This window comes from Tursiops truncatus, chromosome 1, assembly GCF_011762595.2.
Source record: "Tursiops truncatus isolate mTurTru1 chromosome 1, mTurTru1.mat.Y, whole genome shotgun sequence".
In the NCBI taxonomy this organism is placed as follows: domain Eukaryota; kingdom Metazoa; phylum Chordata; class Mammalia; order Artiodactyla; family Delphinidae; genus Tursiops; species Tursiops truncatus.
In genome coordinates this window covers 21,339,714-21,360,536 of record NC_047034.1, presented here as the reverse complement: position 1 = coordinate 21,360,536, position 20,823 = coordinate 21,339,714, and the positions used below count along the sequence as shown (strand labels likewise).

Sequence of the window (20,823 nt, the reverse complement as noted above, 5' to 3'; positions counted from 1 at the left end):
AATCAATTTTATTATCCAAGTGATGTTTAATCATTCTAGAAAACTTAAGCATAGATAAGCTCCCCCAAATTTATTTCTTAATCTTATCACCAAGGCATAACTACTGTTAATTTGGTGAATTTAATTCCAGGCCCCTTTTTTTTTTCTTTGCATGTATTACATGTGTGTATGCACATATATTTTTCCAGTTGTATAGTAAGATATGGTGAATACTGTTTTGTAATAAAACAATACATAACTGACACATTTTTGAAAGTTTTGCTCTTTGTGCTTTTTCCTTCTAAATTCCTTCTAAGATTTAGCAGTTTTATTTTTTATCATTAAAGATCATGAATTCTTGGCCACAGGTGTTTTCAGAAGGACTTAGTTGATAGAATAGGCTAAAATTTCTTTCTTTAGTAAGTTTTCAACATGCTGATAAAACTGCTTCATCAAAATGAAATAAAAACAGCTTCATCTTGATTTTGTTTTATTTTTTAGGTAATTAAATTACATTTTGAAGAATTCTTTTATCTTTTGTAGCACAGTACACTTATGAAACAAAGATGAAAGGAAAGTAGCAATATAAAGAGCATGTGTGCCTACTTTTTCTCAGGTTAACATGATAGATTAGTTTAACCAGCCCTCTGTTTTGACCCTCTTCTCTTTTTTCTTTACATTCTTCTTTTATTTTTTTTAATATTCTTTTCTATTATGGTTTATCCCAGGAGATTGGATATAGTCCCCTGTGCTATACAGTAGGACCTTGTTGTTTATCCATTCTAAGTGTAATAGTTTGCATCTACTAACCCCAAACTTCCAGTCCATCCCTCCCCCCACCCCGCCACTTGACAACCACATCTTTTTTCTTTTTTGTTCCTTTTCCAAGTAAAGTTAAGAAGAGAATTGATACTTATTGAGAAAATGCCCGTTTCACTTTCTCTATAAAATTTGAAATAGTTATAAATTATCAGTAAAGCCCATGATTGTGGGCAGATTATAATGAAAAGATTTAAAATTATAAGTGATATATAAATGCAAGTGATAGTTAACCTTTATAACTTGGGGACATACTTAAAGTCTATAAATTTAAAGATGGGTGAAGTGAGTCTTAAAGGTTGATTTCAAATGGTGTGATGCTTTGTGTTCTAATCAGAATTTTCTAGGGGGAAGTGTAGCAGTTAGAGGTATTATGGCCATCAGGAGCAGCTGGGCCCGGCGGGTGGTCCCTCTCCCCCACCGCTTCTCTGGTGTGGATGGGAAGACACTTGCTCTCAGCTGCACATGAGCTGTCATACTGTCATGGCTCAAAGACACCCCTTCCAGCTATATCGCTGTCACCATGCTGTGGTGTCCAATTAAGAAATCTTCAAAATAAAGGTAAACTATCTTTGTAACTTAAAAAGTAAAATCACTACAACAAAGAAAATAAGTGAGAACGGGACTGCTTTGGCCAAGCCTAGCATGAAGTGGTTGTGGGTTCTCCGGACGCAGATCACTGCTGGGCAGTCTAGGGAGCAGGCAGTGGCTAGAGATACGGATTCAGCATCATCCACATCATTTCCTCTTGACTGGATCATTCCATCCATTAAAGCGTCCTGTAAAAACTCCATGTTGAAATAAAGAAGAAACAAAGCACCCCTTTCACTCTGTCTCCTTCCATCTGTGGCTCCGTTTCTTCTGTCTTTCTGTTCTGAGTCTCTGCATCCTTCCCTCAGGTTCTCAGCCTGTCTCAACCAGGCCTTCAATCTCATTCCTCAGCCAGCGCTGGTCAAGGCGCCCAGCAGCCTCCACCTTGCCAAGCCTGGGGACCGGTCCTCAGCCCGCATTTCTGAGATCTCTAAGCTTCATCTGAAGCACTGTCTTTACTTGGTCTCTGGTACTCCACACTCCTTTGGGTTTCTTTCTGGTTTTTTTATGGATGGATCTTTCCCAGTCCTTTGCTGGATCCTTGTTCTCTGTAGGACTTCTGGATGAGACCCCTGACTTGTGGGCCCTTCCCCAGGTCGTTCCACCTTCCTCATCTCAGTAAGTCACTCTACTCTTAACTCCGTTGCTTAGACACCAAATCCACGTTCACTCTTAATTTCTCTCTACACTCACACCCCATATTCTGTCCATTAAGCCAGTCTTGCTGGCTCTGCTTCAAAATATAACCCCAATCCAGCCATTTTTCACTACCTTTGCTGTTACCTGCAGTCTGTGCTACCATTATATCTCATTTTATGTGCTACATTTCCTCTTAATTGGTCTTCCGTGCCTGTCCCCCTGTAGTCTATTCATATAGTAGCCAGAGTGATTTTTTTTAAAATGACACAAAAATGACTTCAATACCCTGTTCAGAATCCTCCAGTGACTTCTTTTTTTTTTAAAAAGTTGAGATATCATTTACGTACCACCATTTTGAAGTATCCAATTCAGTGTTTTTTAGTGTGTTTAAAAGACGGTGCAACCATCACCACTAATTCCAGAACATTCTCATCACCCCAAAAAGAAGCCCTGTACCTCTGAGCAGTCACTCCCCCAGCCCTGGCAACCACTAATCTACTTTTTGTCTCTAATGATTTGCCTCCAATGGTCTCTTAGATTAAAATCCAAATTCCTTGCTCTGGCCTTTGAACAGTGGTTCTCAGCTTGTGGTTTCCAGGGCAGCAGGTATCGGCATCACGTGGCAGCTCGTTAGAAATGCAGCATCTCAGTCCCCATCCTAGATCTACTGAATCAGAAGCTCTGAAGATGGGACCTAGCCATCCATAGTTAAAGACCCTCTCTCCGCACCACATCTTGAGGACCAGTGGCCTCTAAGGTCTTGCATCATCTGGCCTCTTTAAATTGACCTCCTATAATCCTTTCCTCTTGCTCTCTCTCCTCTTCCACAAATGTGACGAACTTGGTTCCTCCTCAGGGCCTTCACATTTGCTATTCCCTCTGCTTGGGATATTCTTTCCTATATCGTGTGTTCTCATTCTGTTTCGATTGTGGCTCAAGGACCCTCTCTAACCACATAGAGGTTGAAGTAATTGAGTTTGAGCATGGCCTGTCTCTACCCTGCTTTATGCCCCAGGAGGTTGACTTCTATAAGCCACATGAATGGCCTCCCTTGCCATCCGACTATCTAGTTGGGTTTATCCAGTGGGGAGTGGTAGGATGGATGATATAAGAAGAAGGGAGCCAGGTTGGGGTATTTATTCCTCTGGGCTGGCTGAGTCCTCTCCACGCAGCGTGCTCTCTCTCTCTCTTGAATTTTGTGCTGTGTGCTATAATAACTATTTAGTGAAGATGATTTCTACATTAGAACTTAAACCATAAAATAGATGGCCTATAGGGAATTCCCTGGTGGTCCAGTGGTTAGGGCTCAGTGCTCTCACTGCCGAGGCCCCATGTTTGATCCCTGGTTGGGGAACTAAAATCCCACAAGCTGGGCGGTGTGGCAAAAAGAAAAAAAACAAAAATAGATGGCCTATATATCTTTCATGAATGAAAAGAATGTTGAAACAGAAGTAGGAGGACGTAGCATGATGTAAGCTTGAAGAAATGAGGAGAGGAAGCTAATTTCTGTCAGTGCGTGTAGCTGTGCTGTATACTATCTGCTCTACCATCTGTCAATACCCGAGGGAACACTTACTCTGAAAATAAATCAGAGGTGAATCTGTCAAGTGCAGTAACAGCTACTGGACGTATTCCTTCACAAACACATACTTATTGTGTGCTTGTCACAGACCGGGCACAGATCAAGGGGCCGAGGATATTGTATGGAACAGAAAAAGCCCTGGACTTCGTGGAGCTTATGTTCTAGCAGGGAAGACAGATATTAAAAGCAAGTGAAATAAATATAATATTTGGTATGATGGTCACTGTGCCAAGGAGAGACAGTGGAGGCGCACGTGTGTGCGCACGTGTGAGCACGGTGGTGGGATTTTAGGCAGGATGGCCAGGGAAGGCCTCTCTGGGAAGGCAGTGTTGGAGTATAAAGACCTGGGGAGATGAGAGGGCAGGCCGTGCTGGCACACAGGGAAGAACATCTGTTGGGGAAGGTCATTAAGAAGGCGTGACCACAGGTTTGACCTGCAAGCTGGACCCCGGCTTGGAGGCCGTGCACTCACTTTCCTGTCCTTGGAATGTGCGCTCCACCTGCCTTCCCCCGAGCTCGAAGCTGCCCAAGGACGCAGCCTGGAGACTGAACCCAGGTAAAGCCTCTCCATAAGCTTTTTTTTAAAAAAAAATTTTAATTAATTAATTTATTTTTGGTTGCATTGGGTCTTCGTTGCTGTGCACGGGCTTTTCTCTGGTTGCTGCGAGCGGGGCCTACTCTTCATTGCGGTGAGCGGGCTTCTCATTGCGGAGCACGGGCTCTAGGCACACGGGCTTCAGTAGTTGTGGCACGTGGGGTCAGTAGTTGTGGCTTGCGGGCTCTAGAGCGGAGGCTCAGTAGTTGTGGCGCACGGGCTTAGTTGCTCCGTGGCATGTGGGATCTTCCCAGACCAGGGCTCGCACCCGTGTCCCCTGCATTGGCAGGCGGATTCTTAATCACTGCGCCACCAGGGAAGTCCCCCCTCATTAGCTTTTAATGCTCTTAAATTTAAACATATTCATCCAGATTTTTTTTTTTTTTGGTCCTTAGTGGGAGGATCGTTTGAATAAGGTGCTGTTGTCTTATGTAATAGCCTTTTATTTGTTGATACAGTATGTTTCGTATATATACTGTATATTAAATATTTCTGTAATTTAATAAATGCCTCTAGGTCTCATATTTACGAAGAAAACAGTTACTGTGTTTGAAGTGTTGAACTTCAAAGAAAGTATTGGTGTGGGTAGGGAACATTGAGGAGGAGTACAGTTTAGTACTAAAGTGTAAATTATTTATCTCTCTCGTTAAATGCACTGTATATGTATCTAGAGCAGCAGCAGGGTGGAAACCTGTGTTCATTCTGTGGAACAGTTTGAAAGTGTTGACTAAGTTGAGGCCTAGAACTGTGTATCTATCTTTATGTAGCACAGTTGATCAGAATGTGAAGAACCTGATAACAGCCTGAAAGCTTCTGAGCTCATCCTGGCAAATTCTAGTTTTGATTTTATATATTTTACTGTTTCAACATTATCCACTTAAACTCTTTTTTTTCTGGGTTACCCTCTAGCTGTAATGGGTACGCTTCTCATGTTTTCTAGTTTTGGGGGTTACTTTCTATGCTGCACATGTTTATGTGAGTTAAAGAGTTTTGGTTGCAGGAAGTGGAGACTTGGCTTACTTTAAGAACTCATGGTTTTAGTGCAGGGAGGAGGTGGGAAGCCTCCGGGGGCTGAGCCTGCTGACCCAGTGGGCCGTCTTCTCTTACGCATGTCGTCTTCTCCCCTTACTTGGACCGGATCCTTGAGGCACCCAGTCTGCTGTTTTAGCCAGTTTCCGTCATAGTTTCCATGAGGCACTGCCTTCCCCCTCCTTCCCCCCTTACCCCACCACCCCCCCCCCCGCAAAAAAAAAAAAGAAGAGCCTAGTGCATCTGTCTCACCTCGGGGGTAATGGGCAGCGAGGTTTAAGCTGGATGGGAAGCTGTGTGGCTGACTGTTGGCAGGTGCTACAGCTGTTGTATGATGTCCTTGTGTCAGTGTGATCACAGTGCAGATCCTACTCATTCTGCTTTGTTAGAGCCTTAAAACCCCAATTTCCCCCAGTGTTTGGCATAGTCTCATTAATTATTTTTACAGAATGTATAATGGCCCATCAAATTCACGTTTCCCAGGCTTTGTATTCTCTTTGATTGGAGTTATTTTCACAGGATAAATTCTCACAGTGGGATTACGCTTTCAAGTTGTCTGGTGTTTTTGTTTGTTTATTGTTTTGTTTTATCCTGATACACACTAATCTTCCCGGCATAGGTCCTCACTGAATGAGTGAGCATGGGAGTGTGCTGACTTGCATTGCCGCCATCAATTTGTTTGTTGATTCACTCAGTTTCTTCAGTACTGGGAGTTAACAACAGTTTTTTTGTTTGGGTTATTTTTGGTTATTTAATAGGTATGAAAACTTGTATTCCTTTTTTTAATTGTCATGCATTTTTATTTTTTTTTTTTTAAACTTGAATTCTTTAGTTGCAGTGTCTTTAAGATGCAGTATTGGGCTTCCCTGGTGGCACACTGGTTAACAATCCGCCTGCTAATGCAGGGGACACGGGTTTGAGCCCTGGCCCGGGAAGATCGCACATGCCGTGGAGCAACTAAGCCCGTGCGCCACAACTACTGAGCCTGAGCTCTAGAGCCTGCAAGGCACAACTACTGAGCCCACGTGCCACAACTACTGAAGCCCGCGCGCCTAGAGCCTGTGCTCCACAACAAGAGAAGCCACGACAATGAGAAGCCCGTGCACCGCAACAAAGAGTAGCCCCTGCTCACTGCAACTAGTGAAAGCCTGCGCGCAGCAACGAAGACCCCACAATAAATAAATAAATAAATAAAACTCAATAGCAGTCTTTCTCCCAGTAAAAGTAGATACTGCATCTTTTCTTTTTTATTTATTTATTTATTTTTGCGGTACGTGGGCCTCTCACTGTTGTGGCCTCTCCCGTTGCGAAGCACAGGCTCCGGAGGCACAGGCTCAGCGGCCGTGGCTCACAGGCCCAGCTGCTCTGTGGCATGTGGGATCTTCCTGGACCGGAGCACAAGCCCGTGACCCCTGCATCGGCAGGTGGACTCTCAACCACTGCGCCACCAGGGAAGCCCTGCATCTTTTCTTTTTATAAAAAAAGACATCCTCACCCTCAGAAGCAACACATGTTTTGTTCTTGTGTATCCTTCCCAAAAGAGGCTTTGCATAAGTGTGTGTGTGTGTGTGTGTGTGTGTGTGTGTGTGTGTGTGAGATCATCATCCCCTGATCATCTTCACAGGATTGATAAGAAGATCTATTTGTAGTATGGGTCTGGCACATCATACTAAGAACTACATAAGTATTTGGGAAACAAATAACATGAATAAAATGTCAGAGGAAGACTTTTTTTTGGCCGTACCACAGGGCGTGTGGGATCCCTGACCAGGCATTGAACCCATGTCCCCTGCATTGGAAGCAGGTAGTCTTAACCACTTGACTGCCAGGGAATTCCCAGAAGAAAATTTAATACGACCTTTTGTATGCACTGATTTGCCTGTGCTCCGGGGATCCCCAAGGGCTCTGCAGGCACTGCCAGGAGAGGGGGGCCGGTGTCCATTGGCCGAGCTCCAGGTCCCTCCCTTCCTCAGGCCAGGGAACAGCCAGACGGTCCTGTTGTGCATTTGCACTTCAACTGAGACCATCTGGGGAAAGGAATCCGAGGTGAGTAAAAAGTGACCAGCACCAGTGTAGACAGTACTGATAACTGTTGTGTTTCTCCTTTTGTTTCCAGATGTTTCTTACCGTGTACCTCAGCAACAACGAGCAGCACTTCACGGAAGTCCCAGTTACTCCGGAAACCATCTGCAGAGACGTGGTGGATCTTTGCAAAGAACCTGGCGAGAGCGATTGCCACCTGGCTGAAGTGTGGTGCGGCTCCGGTATGCGTGCTTCGGTCGTGCCGTCTTTCATTGTCATCGGTTTTAGACGAGGCGCTGTGTGCCGCACGCGTTTATCCGTGGAGAAACTGCGGGATAGGGTGTCCATCAGAGCTAGTATTCTCAGTCCAGTTCTGTGGCGACCTACAAAGTCTCTTTGCTGTTTTCTTTTTCTGCAAGACACCGTAGACACTCCAGTATAAAAGGTCAAAAGATAGGCAGCTGATACTCAGGGTGGAAGCTTCTGGGGTGTTATGGTAAAATGTATAGCGCTCACAAGTGTTTCTTGTACGCTTAAGCTGCACTTCTTAGGAATTTGAGATGTCCTGATTGTTTTGCCCTCTCTGAGGTTCTGTAGGTTTTTCGGGAAAGCTCTTCGGTGTTGAGTTACTGTGGTGGCAGGAGACATAGGCATTATTTTAAGCCTTGACATCAACCCCCTTACTTAGTTCTTTGGAGCCCTGAAATGGGACAGCCTGGTTTCTTTTTGGCCCCTTAGGAGTTTGTAGATGCGGGAATAAGTTTTCGTGATTTCTGCTTTGTTTCTGTACAGCCTGGATGAGCTCCCACTGTTTCCTTTTTCTCCCCTGGGGCTGCAGTGTCCCAGCACGAGTTTCCCACTGTGTTCATTGCATTCACACCGTTCATGGTATGTGACTCCAGCTGAGCGTCCGCTGCTTCCCAGGCCAGTCCTCTTACTCATCTTCCGTTGACGTCCCTACCGCTGTGTGTTCAGGAAGGTCTTCTACACTCTCCCTGAATTGCTTACTTCACATAGGAGCTAGATTAGACCAGTCCCATAAAGAAAACCAAGTGATCCTTTTTAAATAAAAATCTGATAGTTCGGGCTTCCCTGGTGGCGCGGTGGTTGAGAGTACGCCTGCCGATGCAGGGGACATGGGTTCGTGTCCCGGTCCGGGAAGATCCCACATGCCGCGGAGCGGCTGGGCCCGTGAGCCATGGCCGCTGAGCCTGTGCGTCCAGAGCCTGTGCTCTGCAACGGGAGAGGCCACAACAGTGAGAGGCCTGCGTACCGCAAAAAAAAAAAAAAAAAAAAAATCTGATAGTTCGACTTTCCTGTTTAAACCCTTTGATGACTTTCTCTTCTACTTAGAATAAAATCCAAAGTCTTGATCTGAGATTGTGAGGTCTTTGATGTCATCTGGAACCATTTTCCTCCTTGCCTGCCTCCTGCAGCTATTTTATATTCCTGGATAAACAATGCTCTTTCCCGCCTTAGAGCCAGTGGCGGCAGCTGTTCGCTCTGCCTCTATTGCTCTCCCTCCGGATTTTGTCATTGCCGGTTCCCTCTGGTCATTTGGATTGCAGCTAAAACATTGCCTCCTCGGAGGTGCTTCTCCCGAGCTTCCTACTAAAGCAGGCATGAGCTTCTCTGTTTTACAGCTCCATCCTGATTTGATCCTCTGCGTGAGGTGTGTCCGGTGTTTTGTGTGTGTTTATTAGTTTATTGCCTCTTTAATCCCCGTAGCCTCACACACACGCACAAGAATGTAAACTCCCTAAGAGCAGAGACCTGCTTGTCTTGTTCCTTGCTGCACCCCAGCTCAGAGGGAGTGCTCGATAAATATTTACTGAATGAATAAATGAGCTTCTCGTTGCTCTGGTGGCCTCCTTGCATTCTGCAAATTACTTTCCCAAGGTGATTGAAACCACGCATTGTGAGCTTCCTCGGTTTCCTTCCTCTGTACTTACCTCAGGTTTCTCTGCATGTGTGCCTACCCTTCTGGCTGATTTTCTTAGAGCAAGAAGTGTTCTTTCACTTTGCCAAGGCTCACTCTCTGAGTTGAAACTTTTTTTTTTCTGGGAGCCTGGCATGGTCTCCTTGTTTTTGATTATTGATGGAATTCTTTTATTTATTTTAATGAATTCATTTATTTATTTATTTATGGCTGCATTGGGTCTTCGTTGCTGCGCTCAGGCTTTCTCTAGTTGCGGTGAGCAGGGGCTACTCTTCATTGCGGTGCGCAGACTTCTCATTGCGGTGGTTTCTCTTGTGGAGCATGGGCTCTAGGCACGTGGGCTTCAGTAGTTGTGGCACACAGGCTCAGTAGTTGTGGCTCGCAGGCTCTATAGCGCAGGCTTAGTTGTGGCGCACAGTTGCTCCATGACATGTGAGATCTTCCCGGACCAGGGCTCGAACCCGTGTCCCCTGCATTGGCAGGCGGATTCTTAACCACTGCGCCACCAGGGAAATCCCGTGAATTTTTTTTAAAATTATTTATTTATTTATTTGGTTGTGCCTGTCTTAGTTGCGGCAGGCAGGCTCCTTGGTTGCAGCACGTGGGCTCCTTAGTTGTGGCTTGCCAGCTCCTTAGTTGTGCCATGTGAATTCTTAATTGCGGCATGCATGTGGGATCTAGTTCTCTGACCAGGGATTGAACCCAGACCCCCTGCATTGGGAGTGCAGAGTCTTATCCACTGCACCACCAGGGAAGTCCCCCGCGAATTTTTTTTTAAGTGTCTTATTGAACAGCTGTCTTTTTCCTTACTGATGTGAAATGTCACTTTGAATTCTTGTTATATCGTATATGAAGTTATGTTTCTATAAGCTTTATAGTCAGTTACTTTTATTGTTTTCTTCTAGTTTTATGATAGGACCAAATAGTTTTAATTACTATAGTTTTATAAAAGGTTTGGTATTGTAAGGCAAGTGCTTATTTCATTGTTATCCTGTAGTATTCTTGTGTATTTTCTTTTTCAGATATGTTTTAGAATTACCTTGAAATGTTCCATGAAAAATTCTTTGGGGCTTCTGATTGCTTACAGTGAATTCATAATTTGAGGGTTGTTTGTATGGTGTGATTAAGATCAAGGTCTTAGGTATCAAAATCTTGTCTCTTTCATTTACTAGCTTTATAACTTCAGACAAGGTACTTAATTTCAGTAGTCCTCAAGTGTTTTCCCTGCATAATTGGGATAATAATTGAATCTATTGCATAGGATTGTGTGAGGATCCCAGGAGCTGACATTTGAAGGGGGTTTAGCATAGCCCCTGTTAGCATAGCACTTAATGTTAGCTCTCAGCAAGTAATAGCTGTTATGTTTTCAACTCCTCCTTTTTTGCTGTAAATTGTTCAAGGTGCCCCATTTTAAAAATAGTACATTTGGACTTCCCTAGTGGCACGGTGGTTAAGAATCCGCCTGCCAGTCCAGGGAACACGGGTTTGAGCCCTGGTCCGGGAAGATCCCACATGCCATGGAGCAGCTAAGCCCGTGCACCACAACTACTGAGCTGGCGCTCTACAGCCACAACTACTGAGCCCGTGTGCCACAACTACTGAAGCCTGCGCGCCTAGAGCCTGTGCTCCGCAACAAGAGAAGCCACCGCAATGAGAAGCCCGCACACCGCAATGAAGAGTAGCCCCTGCTCGCCACAACTAGAGAAAGCCCGCGTGCAGCCAAAAATAAATAAATGAATAAGTAAAATTTAAAAAATAAAAATAATAAATTTGTTGCTTCCACTTTGTTAGCTTCTCAAGTTTCCCATTTCCTTTAACTGACAGTCTTTCAAAATATGTAGCTTTTATTTGCCATCTCCATTTCCTTACTCCCCGCTCATTTGTTTGCTAAGAGAACGTTTCTTGGATTCCTATAATGTACTAGGAACTGTGCTTGATTGTGAGGAGTAGAGAGATGAAAGTGTCCTGCCTTCAAGTAAAAGCAGGAATCAGCAGACATTTATCATACAGTGCGATGACTGCAGGAATAGATGGATGTGCTCCACCTGCAGAAGGAGAAAAGAGTGATGGGGACAGTTCTCAATGCTAGGAATGGCTTGTTCCAAGTCACATAGGCACGGATGCCAGGACAAGGGGATTGGTGTGGTCAGAGCATGGGGTGAATAGGCGGCTTTGAGACCCTTTGAAGTGTATTTCAGCGTTTGCTGGCCTAAGCCTGATTTTTTGTCGTCATAGGCCATCAGGACCTTAGCTCCTAGACCTTGTAAGACGGTCCAACCCAGCGTGGACTGGAAGTTACTTCCCTTCCTTTGAATTCCCTCTTTGCTTATGGAACCTGGGGATTTCACTTCTTTTGAAATAAAGTGTGTGTGTGTGTGTGTGTGTGTGTGTGTGTGTGTGTGTGTGTGTGTGTGTGTGTTTGGTTTTTTTGTGAGGAGGTGGAGGGTCTGCTGAGAGTTTCTTTTGGGAGGGTGTCTACTCAGCTATGGGTGTTTCCTTTTGTGGGGTGGTCTTAGTTAGAATTTCCCCAGTTTAGAGGAGAGAGGGGTATCTGTGTCAACTCAGTATGTCAAGAACCAGAGCTGTACTTCGTTGCAACCGAGCAGATTAAGTTCAGGGCTTAGTTCACAGAATTGGCTGCTGAACCCTTGGCTGCCCCATTCTCTGCCCGTGTTGTTTATTTAAGGTACTCAGATAGTGTCTTTGATTACTGACAAGTGCATTGAGTTTTCTTAGGCTGTTTCAACTTTCTTATATTAAAAATTATATCGATGTTACCGGAGTTCTTTCGTTTTAAACAGTTACATCCTCAGACAGTATATTTGGTTTTTATATCCAGATCCCTTAAGATTGGAAGATTTTTTTTTTTTTTTTTTTGGCTGTGTTGGGTCTTCATTGCTGCACGCAGGCTTTCTCTACTTGCGGCAAGAGGGGGCTACTGTTCGTTGCGGTGCACGGGCTTCTCATTGCGGTGGCTTCTGTTGTTGTGGAGCACAGGCTGTAGGTGCACGGGCTTCAGTAGTTGTGACACGTGGGCTCAGTAGTTGTGGCTCGCGGGCTCCAGGGCGCAGGCTCAGCAATTGTGGTGCACGGGCTTAGTTGCTCCGTGACATGTGGGATCTTCCTGGACCAGGGCTTGAACCCGTGTCCCCTGCATTGGCAGGCGGGTTCCTAACCACTGCGCCACCAGGGAAGCCCTCAAGATTGGAAGATTTTTTGAGGGGAGCTTAAGATATCTGGTTTCTGCTAAAGTTCCCATTTATTAGGGTATTTATCTATGCCCTTCTTTTTGTCTCTAGAAAAGTTCTGACAACTGGCAGTCTCATCGGAAGAAGGGCCAAAGAAGCATATTTTCAGGGCAGTAAAGAGGCTTTTGTTTGGAAATGCAAGTGTCTGATTTTTTTTTTAACGTAGTTTATAAAATTGTAATTAAAAAAACAATAGACAGTAAGACTACACTATTTAGAAAGCTGTTTTTTAATGTTTCATGTGTATACTTAGAGAATCATAGAGCCATTAGAGTTAGAAGGGACCTCAGAGACTGTCCTATGGAATAGATGACAGGAGCTTTGGAACCCGCAGAGCTTCCCAGCCTGCCTGTGGCTAGTGAGGGGCCGCTGAATTAGACTCCTGAGCTCCTGCTCGCGGCCTGGATCCAGTCCTCCCCCCAGTACTCCACCCACGCTTGACCCTGATCATATGGGTGGAAAGCTGGTGATGCTTCATTTTCTAAAAAAAAAAAAAAAAAAAAGATGTAAGATGCTAAGTAACTTCTGCATTCATAATGCATAATTTGCATGAAGGATAGACAGTAAATGATATGTTCGTCTTTCTTTTTACCTGCAGATAACATGATTTGTACCTCATTTATTCGTTTCTTTTAGAACGTCCAGTTGCCGATAATGAGCGAATGTTTGATGTCCTGCAACGGTTTGGAAGTCAGAGGAGTGAAGTTCGGTTCTTCCTTCGCCATGAACGCCCCCCTGGCAGGGACATTGGTAGGTAGCATCCTATCAGTCATAACAAAGATCTGAAGTTTTATTTCATGCTCGGGTGTAGCACGTGATCAGGAGCCAGGTAATTTGGGGGGTAAGTGAGAGGTAAGGAAGTGGGAACAGCGAGGATAGACAGCTCCTCTAAGCCCTGACTGGGGGGTGGGGAGAAAGGGGTGTGGTTCGGTTTGTTCTGTTTTCTTGGAAGATGGGAAAAATTTGGCGACAGTTTTTAATGTGGGTGGGAAGGAAAGAGTCAGTAGAGCAGCGGGTTGAAATACAAGGAGGAGGAATGCTCAATGGGCAAGTCAGCCAGTGGGAGGTGGCGGGGGAAGGATCTCTCTTCCATTATTTATTTATTTATTATTTTTAAAATTTATTTTTAACATCTTTATTGGAGTATAATTGCTCTGCAATGGTGTGTTAGTTTCTGCTTTATAACAAAGCGAATCAGCTATACATATACATATATCCCCATATCTCCTCCCTCTTGCGTCTCCCTCCCAGTCTCCCTATCCCACCCCTCTAGGTGGTCACAGAGCACCGAACTGATCTCCCTGTGCTATGCAGCTGCTTCCCACTAGCCCTCTATTTTACATTTGGTAGTGTATATATGTCCATGCTAGTCTCTCACTTCATCCCAGCTTCCCCTTCCCTGCCCCCCGCCCCTGCTGTGTCTTCAAGTCCATTCTCTAAGTCTGCGTCTTTATTCTCTCTTCCATTTTAACTGGGTGGAAGGGAAACTTTGCAGATGCAGGTAAATGTGTGCTCCCTGTGGGAGCAGTGGGAGGGTCTTCTCATCTGAGATCATTTGTTTTCTCTGAGATAGGAGGCACAGCCGTGTGAAAGTGATGTTTGGAGCCATGGTGGAGAACAGGAGAGAGTGCTGCTGGGGGACCAGGGTCACCCTGGAGGCCAGTTGAGACTAGAGACCAGGAGACCATGGGTGATTTTTTCCCCAGTGATGCTCTGTAGCCCAGAGGGTTGTAAGAGGAGATGGTTGGATTGACCCAAGGTTGGGGTTTGACCAGACCAGTTCAGTGGAGTCAGTGGGACAGGGAAGACGAGGATGTTGGTGAGATGACGTCTAAGCTGGGTGGGGGCGAAGTGAAGGCAGGGGGGCTGCAGGGCAAGAGCAGACCAGTGCTAAGGAACTGCACGTCTCAGATTCATGCACAGGTGCAGTGAGAGGAAATTATGGTCAAAAAGTAGAGAGTCTGAATTTAAGATTTCAGGGGTAGAGCACCTCTAGGTGACGTGGTCCTGCACCGGACCATGAAATGATCCTGAATTAGAGAGGAGGTAGGAGGCCACGGATCCTAGAGGTGAGCTTTTGGGTGGTAAGGTCATCCAGCATGAAGGCAGGACTTGGAGTGGGGAGAACAGGGGGGTCAGGTGGTCACATCTGCGGTGACTGAGGGTTGTGACCAGAGTTTATAGATGACAGTGAGGAGAGGGTAGAAGGTAATACGTGAAGGTGGAGAAATAGTGGGCTGAAAGCAGCCCTAGACATCGGGACACAGCTATCCCTGTGACCCTGGAGATCTCATAGGACATGGGAGAAAAGGCAGTTTCAGGTCTGAGATCTGTGGGGAAACTTTGTTCTCAGTGGGAAACCACTGGCCGGAGCATGATTACTAGGTGTTTCTAAAAATGTTGGAACTTTTAAAATGGAAGGTTTGTGACTTCAGTATATGTGTAATTCTTGGGAGTAAGAATGTCGGTAACAGAGGTTAATTATTAGATGTCACAGAATCTCAGTTTTATTCCTTTAGTACAAATGTCCACATGGTACCCAGCAATTAGACATTCAGACCGTGGGGGACCCCAGAATTGACTTAGTCTGGCCTCTTACTCTACAGATGAGAAAGGCTGATACTCAGGGGTTAAATGACTTGTCAGAGGCCACGTCCCTAGAGGCAGAGGCAGGAGTGGAACCTGAGTCACTTCAGCCAGGCTGGCTCGCAGGCCTTTCAGTGTCTCTGGTGTCTGTAATTTTATTTTAAATAAGCATGCATTTTTTTTTTTTCCCTAAAGCAGCCTTCTTTTTTGTGGTTTTAAGTTGGCATCTGCATCTTATTTTTATTTTGTTCTTTGTTTACATTACTGCATACATCTTCTTTTAGTAAATTAGATGAATTTTCCCCGTTGATCTACTAGTTCAAATATCTTTCTCTGTCGTACCGGGTAAATTATTAAACAGCCTCTCAATAGTGCAGTACGCAGTTTCAGTGTGTCTGTAATGTGAGAAATATAATCTGAAGATAAAGACGCTGTTTTCACATTGTTGCAAAACACCAGTGCCACATAGTGTCTAAACTGGGATAAAACAGGATTGCTGTTCAGTGTCAGCCTTTGTGGTGTAGACTTCTAGATTACAGATTAGGAGACTGTTACTGTATTCTTTTTCCAGTTTAACTAGGACCTGTGACCCAGAATGTATATGACATTAATTTTAAAACTCTTGCTTTTTACTCTGATTATGTAACTGAACATGCCAAGGAGAAACTGGCGGAGTGCTCTTTCTTTGAGGCAGCAAAGAAAGCAGTTATTCCTAAGTGATAGATTTCTTTTTTTCTTCTACGGAAATATTGTCACAGGTTACCTGAGCTGTTTTGTCAGAGAATTGAACAGTATTTAAAAGTAGGGCTTCCCTGGTGGCGCAGTGGTTGAGAGTCCGCCTGCCGATGCAGGGGACACCGGTTTGTGCCCCGATCCAGGAAGATCCCACGTGCCGCGGAGTGGCTGGGCACCTGAGCCATGGCCGCTGAGCCTGCGCGTCCGGAGCCTGTGCTCCGCGATGGGAGAGGCCACAACAGTGAGAGGCCCGCGTACCGCAAAAAAAAAAAAAAAAAAAAAAGTAAAGCTAACGCATTGGAGTTAGATGTAAGTGTGGTACGTGGCCCTGAGGATAGACATACTTATTTACTGGAAATTTGTGCTAAGCTTCCAGGCAGGTACAATAGAGATTTGATTCAAAAGAAATTTTAATCTAAAACCTCTTGGGAGATAATAAATTTTCTAACTTCTGGGAAGTACAGGTCTAAGCTTAATTTCACATATTTAAGAAATTCTCTTTGATATTGTTTCTTATAATTTATCAGTTTAAGACTATTTTCCCCTCATGATGCTTTAAGTGGTACTGAAAGACCCATATATTCGGGCTTGAAAAATTCTTTTTAGCCAAAAAAGCAGAATGCACAGTGTTTTCCAATTAGTACTTTCCCAAGCTAAGAAAATGGAAAATTTTTTACTTAAATAAATGGGGAAATACTTGATAATACTTCGGAATTATCGCAAAATGACCAAATGTTCGAAATGCCACTTGTTCTGTTTTCATTTGCTTCCTTCCCGTGTAAGGTACAAACTCTTTAACGAGTACAGGGATGGGTTGATGTAATTTTCACTTTTATTTCTTTCAATGAAACTATTCCCAATTTCACTGCTGAGTAGCTAAATAGAGAACTGGGAGGAGCCACTTAAGCAAACGGTGTGAATGACCCGTAATCAGAAGTACATGTATTTTCTTAACTTCGCCTCCTGTGGTATCTGACGCATGGGAATGGTTAGCATGTGACATTTTCTAGTGCTATTTCTTTTTTTTTTTTTTTTTTTTTTTTTTTGCGGTACGCGGGCCTCTCACTGCTGTGGCCTCTCCCGTTGCGGAGCACAGGCTCCAGACGCGCAGGCTCAGCGGCCATGGCTCACGGTCCAGCCGCTCCGCGGCACGTGGGATCTTCCCGGACCGGGGCACGAACCTATGTCCCCCGCATCGGCAGGCGGACTCTTAACCACTGCGCCACCAGGGAAGCCCTGTAATGCTATTTATTCACCGTTCCAAGTAAGGTTTTCCAGAACAGGCTGAATTACGAGACCTTAACTTCATTGCTACTAGAAAGCATTTTAAGTATATTTTCAACTTAAAATATCAGAGAGCTTTTTTTTTTTTTTTTTTTTTTTGCGGTACGCGGGCCTCTCACTGTTGTGGCCTCTCCCGTTGCGGAGCACAGGCTCCGGACGCGCAAGCTCAGCGGCCATGGCTCACGGGCCCAGCCGCTCCGCGGCATGTGGGATCTTCCCGGACCGGGGCACGAACCCGTGTCCCCTGCATCGGTAGGCGGACTCCCAACCACTGCGCCACCAGGGAACTGAGAAATGAACTGGGACTTAAAATATCTGTCAACTCTAGTGTTAATGCCTGCTTTCTGAATTTTGTGCCTAGTGAGCGGACCAAGGTCTCAGGATCCAAGTTTAAAAAGAAATGGTGTAAAAGTTCCAGGTGAACATCGAAGAAAGGAGAATGGCGTAAGTGATCATTGTTACCCATGCCATGTATGGACCACAGTGATACTGCTTTTTTAACCTTTAAATCTCATTCACTGTTCCTTTTTTTTCAGTGGGTTTTTAAGGATGGCCCTTTTTAAAAGGCCTATTTTAAATTTATTTCTTCAAAACGGTTAATTTTAATGATCTCCACGTGGCTGTCGAAATAATTCAAATGCTGAATGTACCCTAAATTCAGAACAAAACAGATGTTGAGCAGGTTGGAGGAAGTGTCTTTTTTTGGTGATTTTATTTGTTGCCCTCGTTTTTAGCGATTAGTGATATATTACTACTCTTGCTACTGCATGTGAATTTTAGCAGGTATCCTTGGGATTCCTTGTAGACATTTTCTTTTCAGAGCTTAGACTTTTTAATACTGTTAAGGATTAGCTAAATTACCTCTCTCCAACCTACATTTGCTTCTACTCTGCCTTTCCCCATATTCTTTGTTTTTCCCCCCAAAATTCTTCCTGTTTCTCTTCTCTGATCTCATATTTATCTTACAGTGAAGAAAGGTTGATATGACGATAACAGAAATGGTCTCAACCATTAACAGGATTTCAGTGCATCTTGACACAATGTATCTTTCCCTATCACTGGGTTTTTTTATTTTTTATTTGTTTTTTCGGCCACGCAGCATGCGGGATCGTAGTTTCCCGACCAAGGATCGAACCCATGCCCCCTGCACTGGAAATGCAGAGTCTTAACCGCTGGACTACCAGGGAAGTCCCATCACTGGGTTGTTAAAAAACATCTTGATAGAAGTATAATTGTCATATAATAAACTGCACATATTTCAGGTATACAATTTGATAAGTTTTGACATATGTGTACACCTGTGAAGCCATTACCATAATCAAGTTAATGAACATATCCATCACCCCCTCCCCCCCCAAAAAAAAGTTTCCTTACGTCCTTCTGTAATCCTTTCCTTCTTGCCTCCCTCCCCATCCTCAGGGAACTGCTAGCAAGTCTCCTTTCTGTTACTACAAATTAGTTATATTTTCTAGAATCTAGGATAAATGGAGCCATCCAGTATGTACTCTTTTTGTCTGAATTTACTCAGGATAATTATTTTGAGATTAATCCATTTTGCTGTGTGTATCAATAGTTGATTCCTTTTTATTGCTGAGAGATACTTCATTGTCTGGTTACACCACTCCTTATCCATTCATCTGTTGATGGACATTTGGGTTGTTTCCAGTTACTCCGTATCAAGCTACAATGAATATTTGGGTACACATCTTTGTATGGACATATACTTTTATTTCTCTTGGGTGAATACTTAGGAGTGGAATGGTTGGGTCATTTGGTAGATGTATGTTAACTTTTTTTTTTTTTTTAACATCTTTATTGGAGTATAATTGCTTTACAGTGGTGTGTTGTATGTTAACTTTTAAAAAGCTGCCAGAGTGTTTTCCAAAGTGATTGTTTTATTTTACATTCCCCACCAGAGAGTTCTAGTTTTTCCACATCCTTGCCAACGTTTGGTATGGTCATTCCTTTTCATTTTGGCTGTCTAATAGGTGTGTAGTGGTATTACATTGTGGTTTTAATTTGTATTTCTCTAATGGCTAATGATGTTGGGCATCTATCATGTGCTTATTTGCCATTTGTGTATTGTCTTTGGTGAAGTATTTGTTCACCTCTTTTGCTTAATTGTTTCTTTATTGGGTTGTTTACTTTCTTATTACTGAGTTTAAGGCTTCTTTATATATTCTGGATCCAAGTTTTTTGTTACATAGATGATTTGCAAATATTTTTCCCAGTCTATGACTTGTTCTTAATTTTAATACAGTATAATTGATCGGTTTAGAAGTTTTGTAGTTTTAGATTTTACATCTAAGTTTATGATCCATTTTGCAGTAACATTTGCATATGGTGTGAGAGTTAAAGTTCATTTTGTTTTTCGTATATGGATAGCAGTTGTACAAGCAGCATTTGTTGAAAACACTAAACTTTCTCCACTCAATTGCCTTTTTTTCTAAAATCAATTACCCCATATATGTGCGGGTCTATTTTTGTACTCTCTGTCCTGCACAATTGATCTGTTTATCTATCATGATGTCAGTAACACACTGTGTTGGTTACTGAAACATGGTAAGTCTTGAAGTCAGGTAGTGTATGTTTTCAACTGCATTCTTTACAAAGCTTTGGCTATTGTATGTCCTTTGCACTTCCATATGGAATTTTAGAATTTGGTTGTCAGTTTATACAAAAAAAGCCTGCTGGGATTTTGGTTGGGATTCCGTTGACTCTGTAAGTCAGTTTGGGAAGAACTGCCGTCTTGACAGTATTGAGCTTTTCGGTTCATGAGCTCCACTTCGCCCTTTATTTAAGTCTTCTCTCTCTCAGCCAGGTTTTGAAGTTTTCAGTGGGCAGATCTGGCACATCTTCTGTTAACTTTATTCCTAAGTGCTTCATGTTTTTTATGCTATTGTTAATGGTATTAAAAATACTTTCTTCAGTTTCTGGTTGTTGCTAATATATAGAAATATAATTGATTTTGGCATATTGATGTTTTATCCTGCATTCTTGCTAAATAAATTATTCTGGTAGCTTTTTTGTAGATTCCATAGGATTTTCTTCATAGATGATTGTGTTGTCTTTGTGTAAAGACAAAAGAAACTTTTTTTTTTTTACATCTTTATTGGAGTATAATTGCTTTACAATGGTGTGTTAGTTTCTGCTTTATAACAAAGTGAATCAGTTATACATATGTTCCCATATCTCCTCCCTCTTGTGTCTCCCTCCCTCCCACCCTCCCTAGCCCACCCCTCCAGGCGGTCACAAAGCACAGAGCTGATCTCCCTGTGCTATGCGGCTGCTTCCCACTAGCTATCTACCTGACGTTTGGTAGTGTATATATGGCCATGCCACTCTCTCACTTTGTCCCAGCTTACCCTTCCCCCTCCCCATATCCTCAAGTCCATTGTCTAGTAGGTCTGTATCTTTTTTCCTGTCTTACCCCTAGGATCTTCATGACTTTTTTTTTCTTAAATTCCATATATATGTGTTAGCATACGGTATTTGTCTTTCTCTTTCTGACTTACTTCACTCTGTATGACGGACTCTAGGTCCATCCACCTCATAACAAATACCTCAATGTCGTTTCTTTTTATGGCTGAGTAATATTCCATTGAATATATGTGCCACATCTTCTTTATCCATTCATCTGATGATGAACACTTAGGTTGTTTCCATCTCCTGGCTATTGTAAATAGAGCTGCAATTTTGGTACATGACTCTTTTTGAATTATGGTTTTCTCAGGGTATATGCCCAGTATTGGGATTGCTGGGTCATATGGTAGTT

At 43.5% G+C, this 20,823-nt stretch overlaps 1 protein-coding gene across 6 annotated transcripts in view; it reads left to right on the top strand.

Annotated features, from left to right (window-relative positions):
• TP53BP2 (tumor protein p53 binding protein 2) overlaps nucleotides 1-20,823 on the top strand; it is a 215,884-nt gene that overhangs the window by 164,092 nt on the left and 30,969 nt on the right. For 3 of the 6 annotated variants that reach the window (XM_073800698.1, XM_073800697.1, XM_033851083.2), the window contains 3 exons: nucleotides 7,351-7,498; nucleotides 13,080-13,193; nucleotides 17,410-17,492. In XM_073800698.1, coding sequence (XP_073656799.1) covers nucleotides 7,351-7,498; nucleotides 13,080-13,193; nucleotides 17,410-17,492 — 345 coding nt within the window. Of the gene's footprint in view, nucleotides 1-7,350; nucleotides 7,499-12,494; nucleotides 12,581-13,079; nucleotides 13,194-17,409; nucleotides 17,493-20,823 lie in introns of those variants that run through there. The other 3 variants (XM_033851090.2, XM_033851095.2, XM_033851092.2) reach the window with 3 other exon arrangements.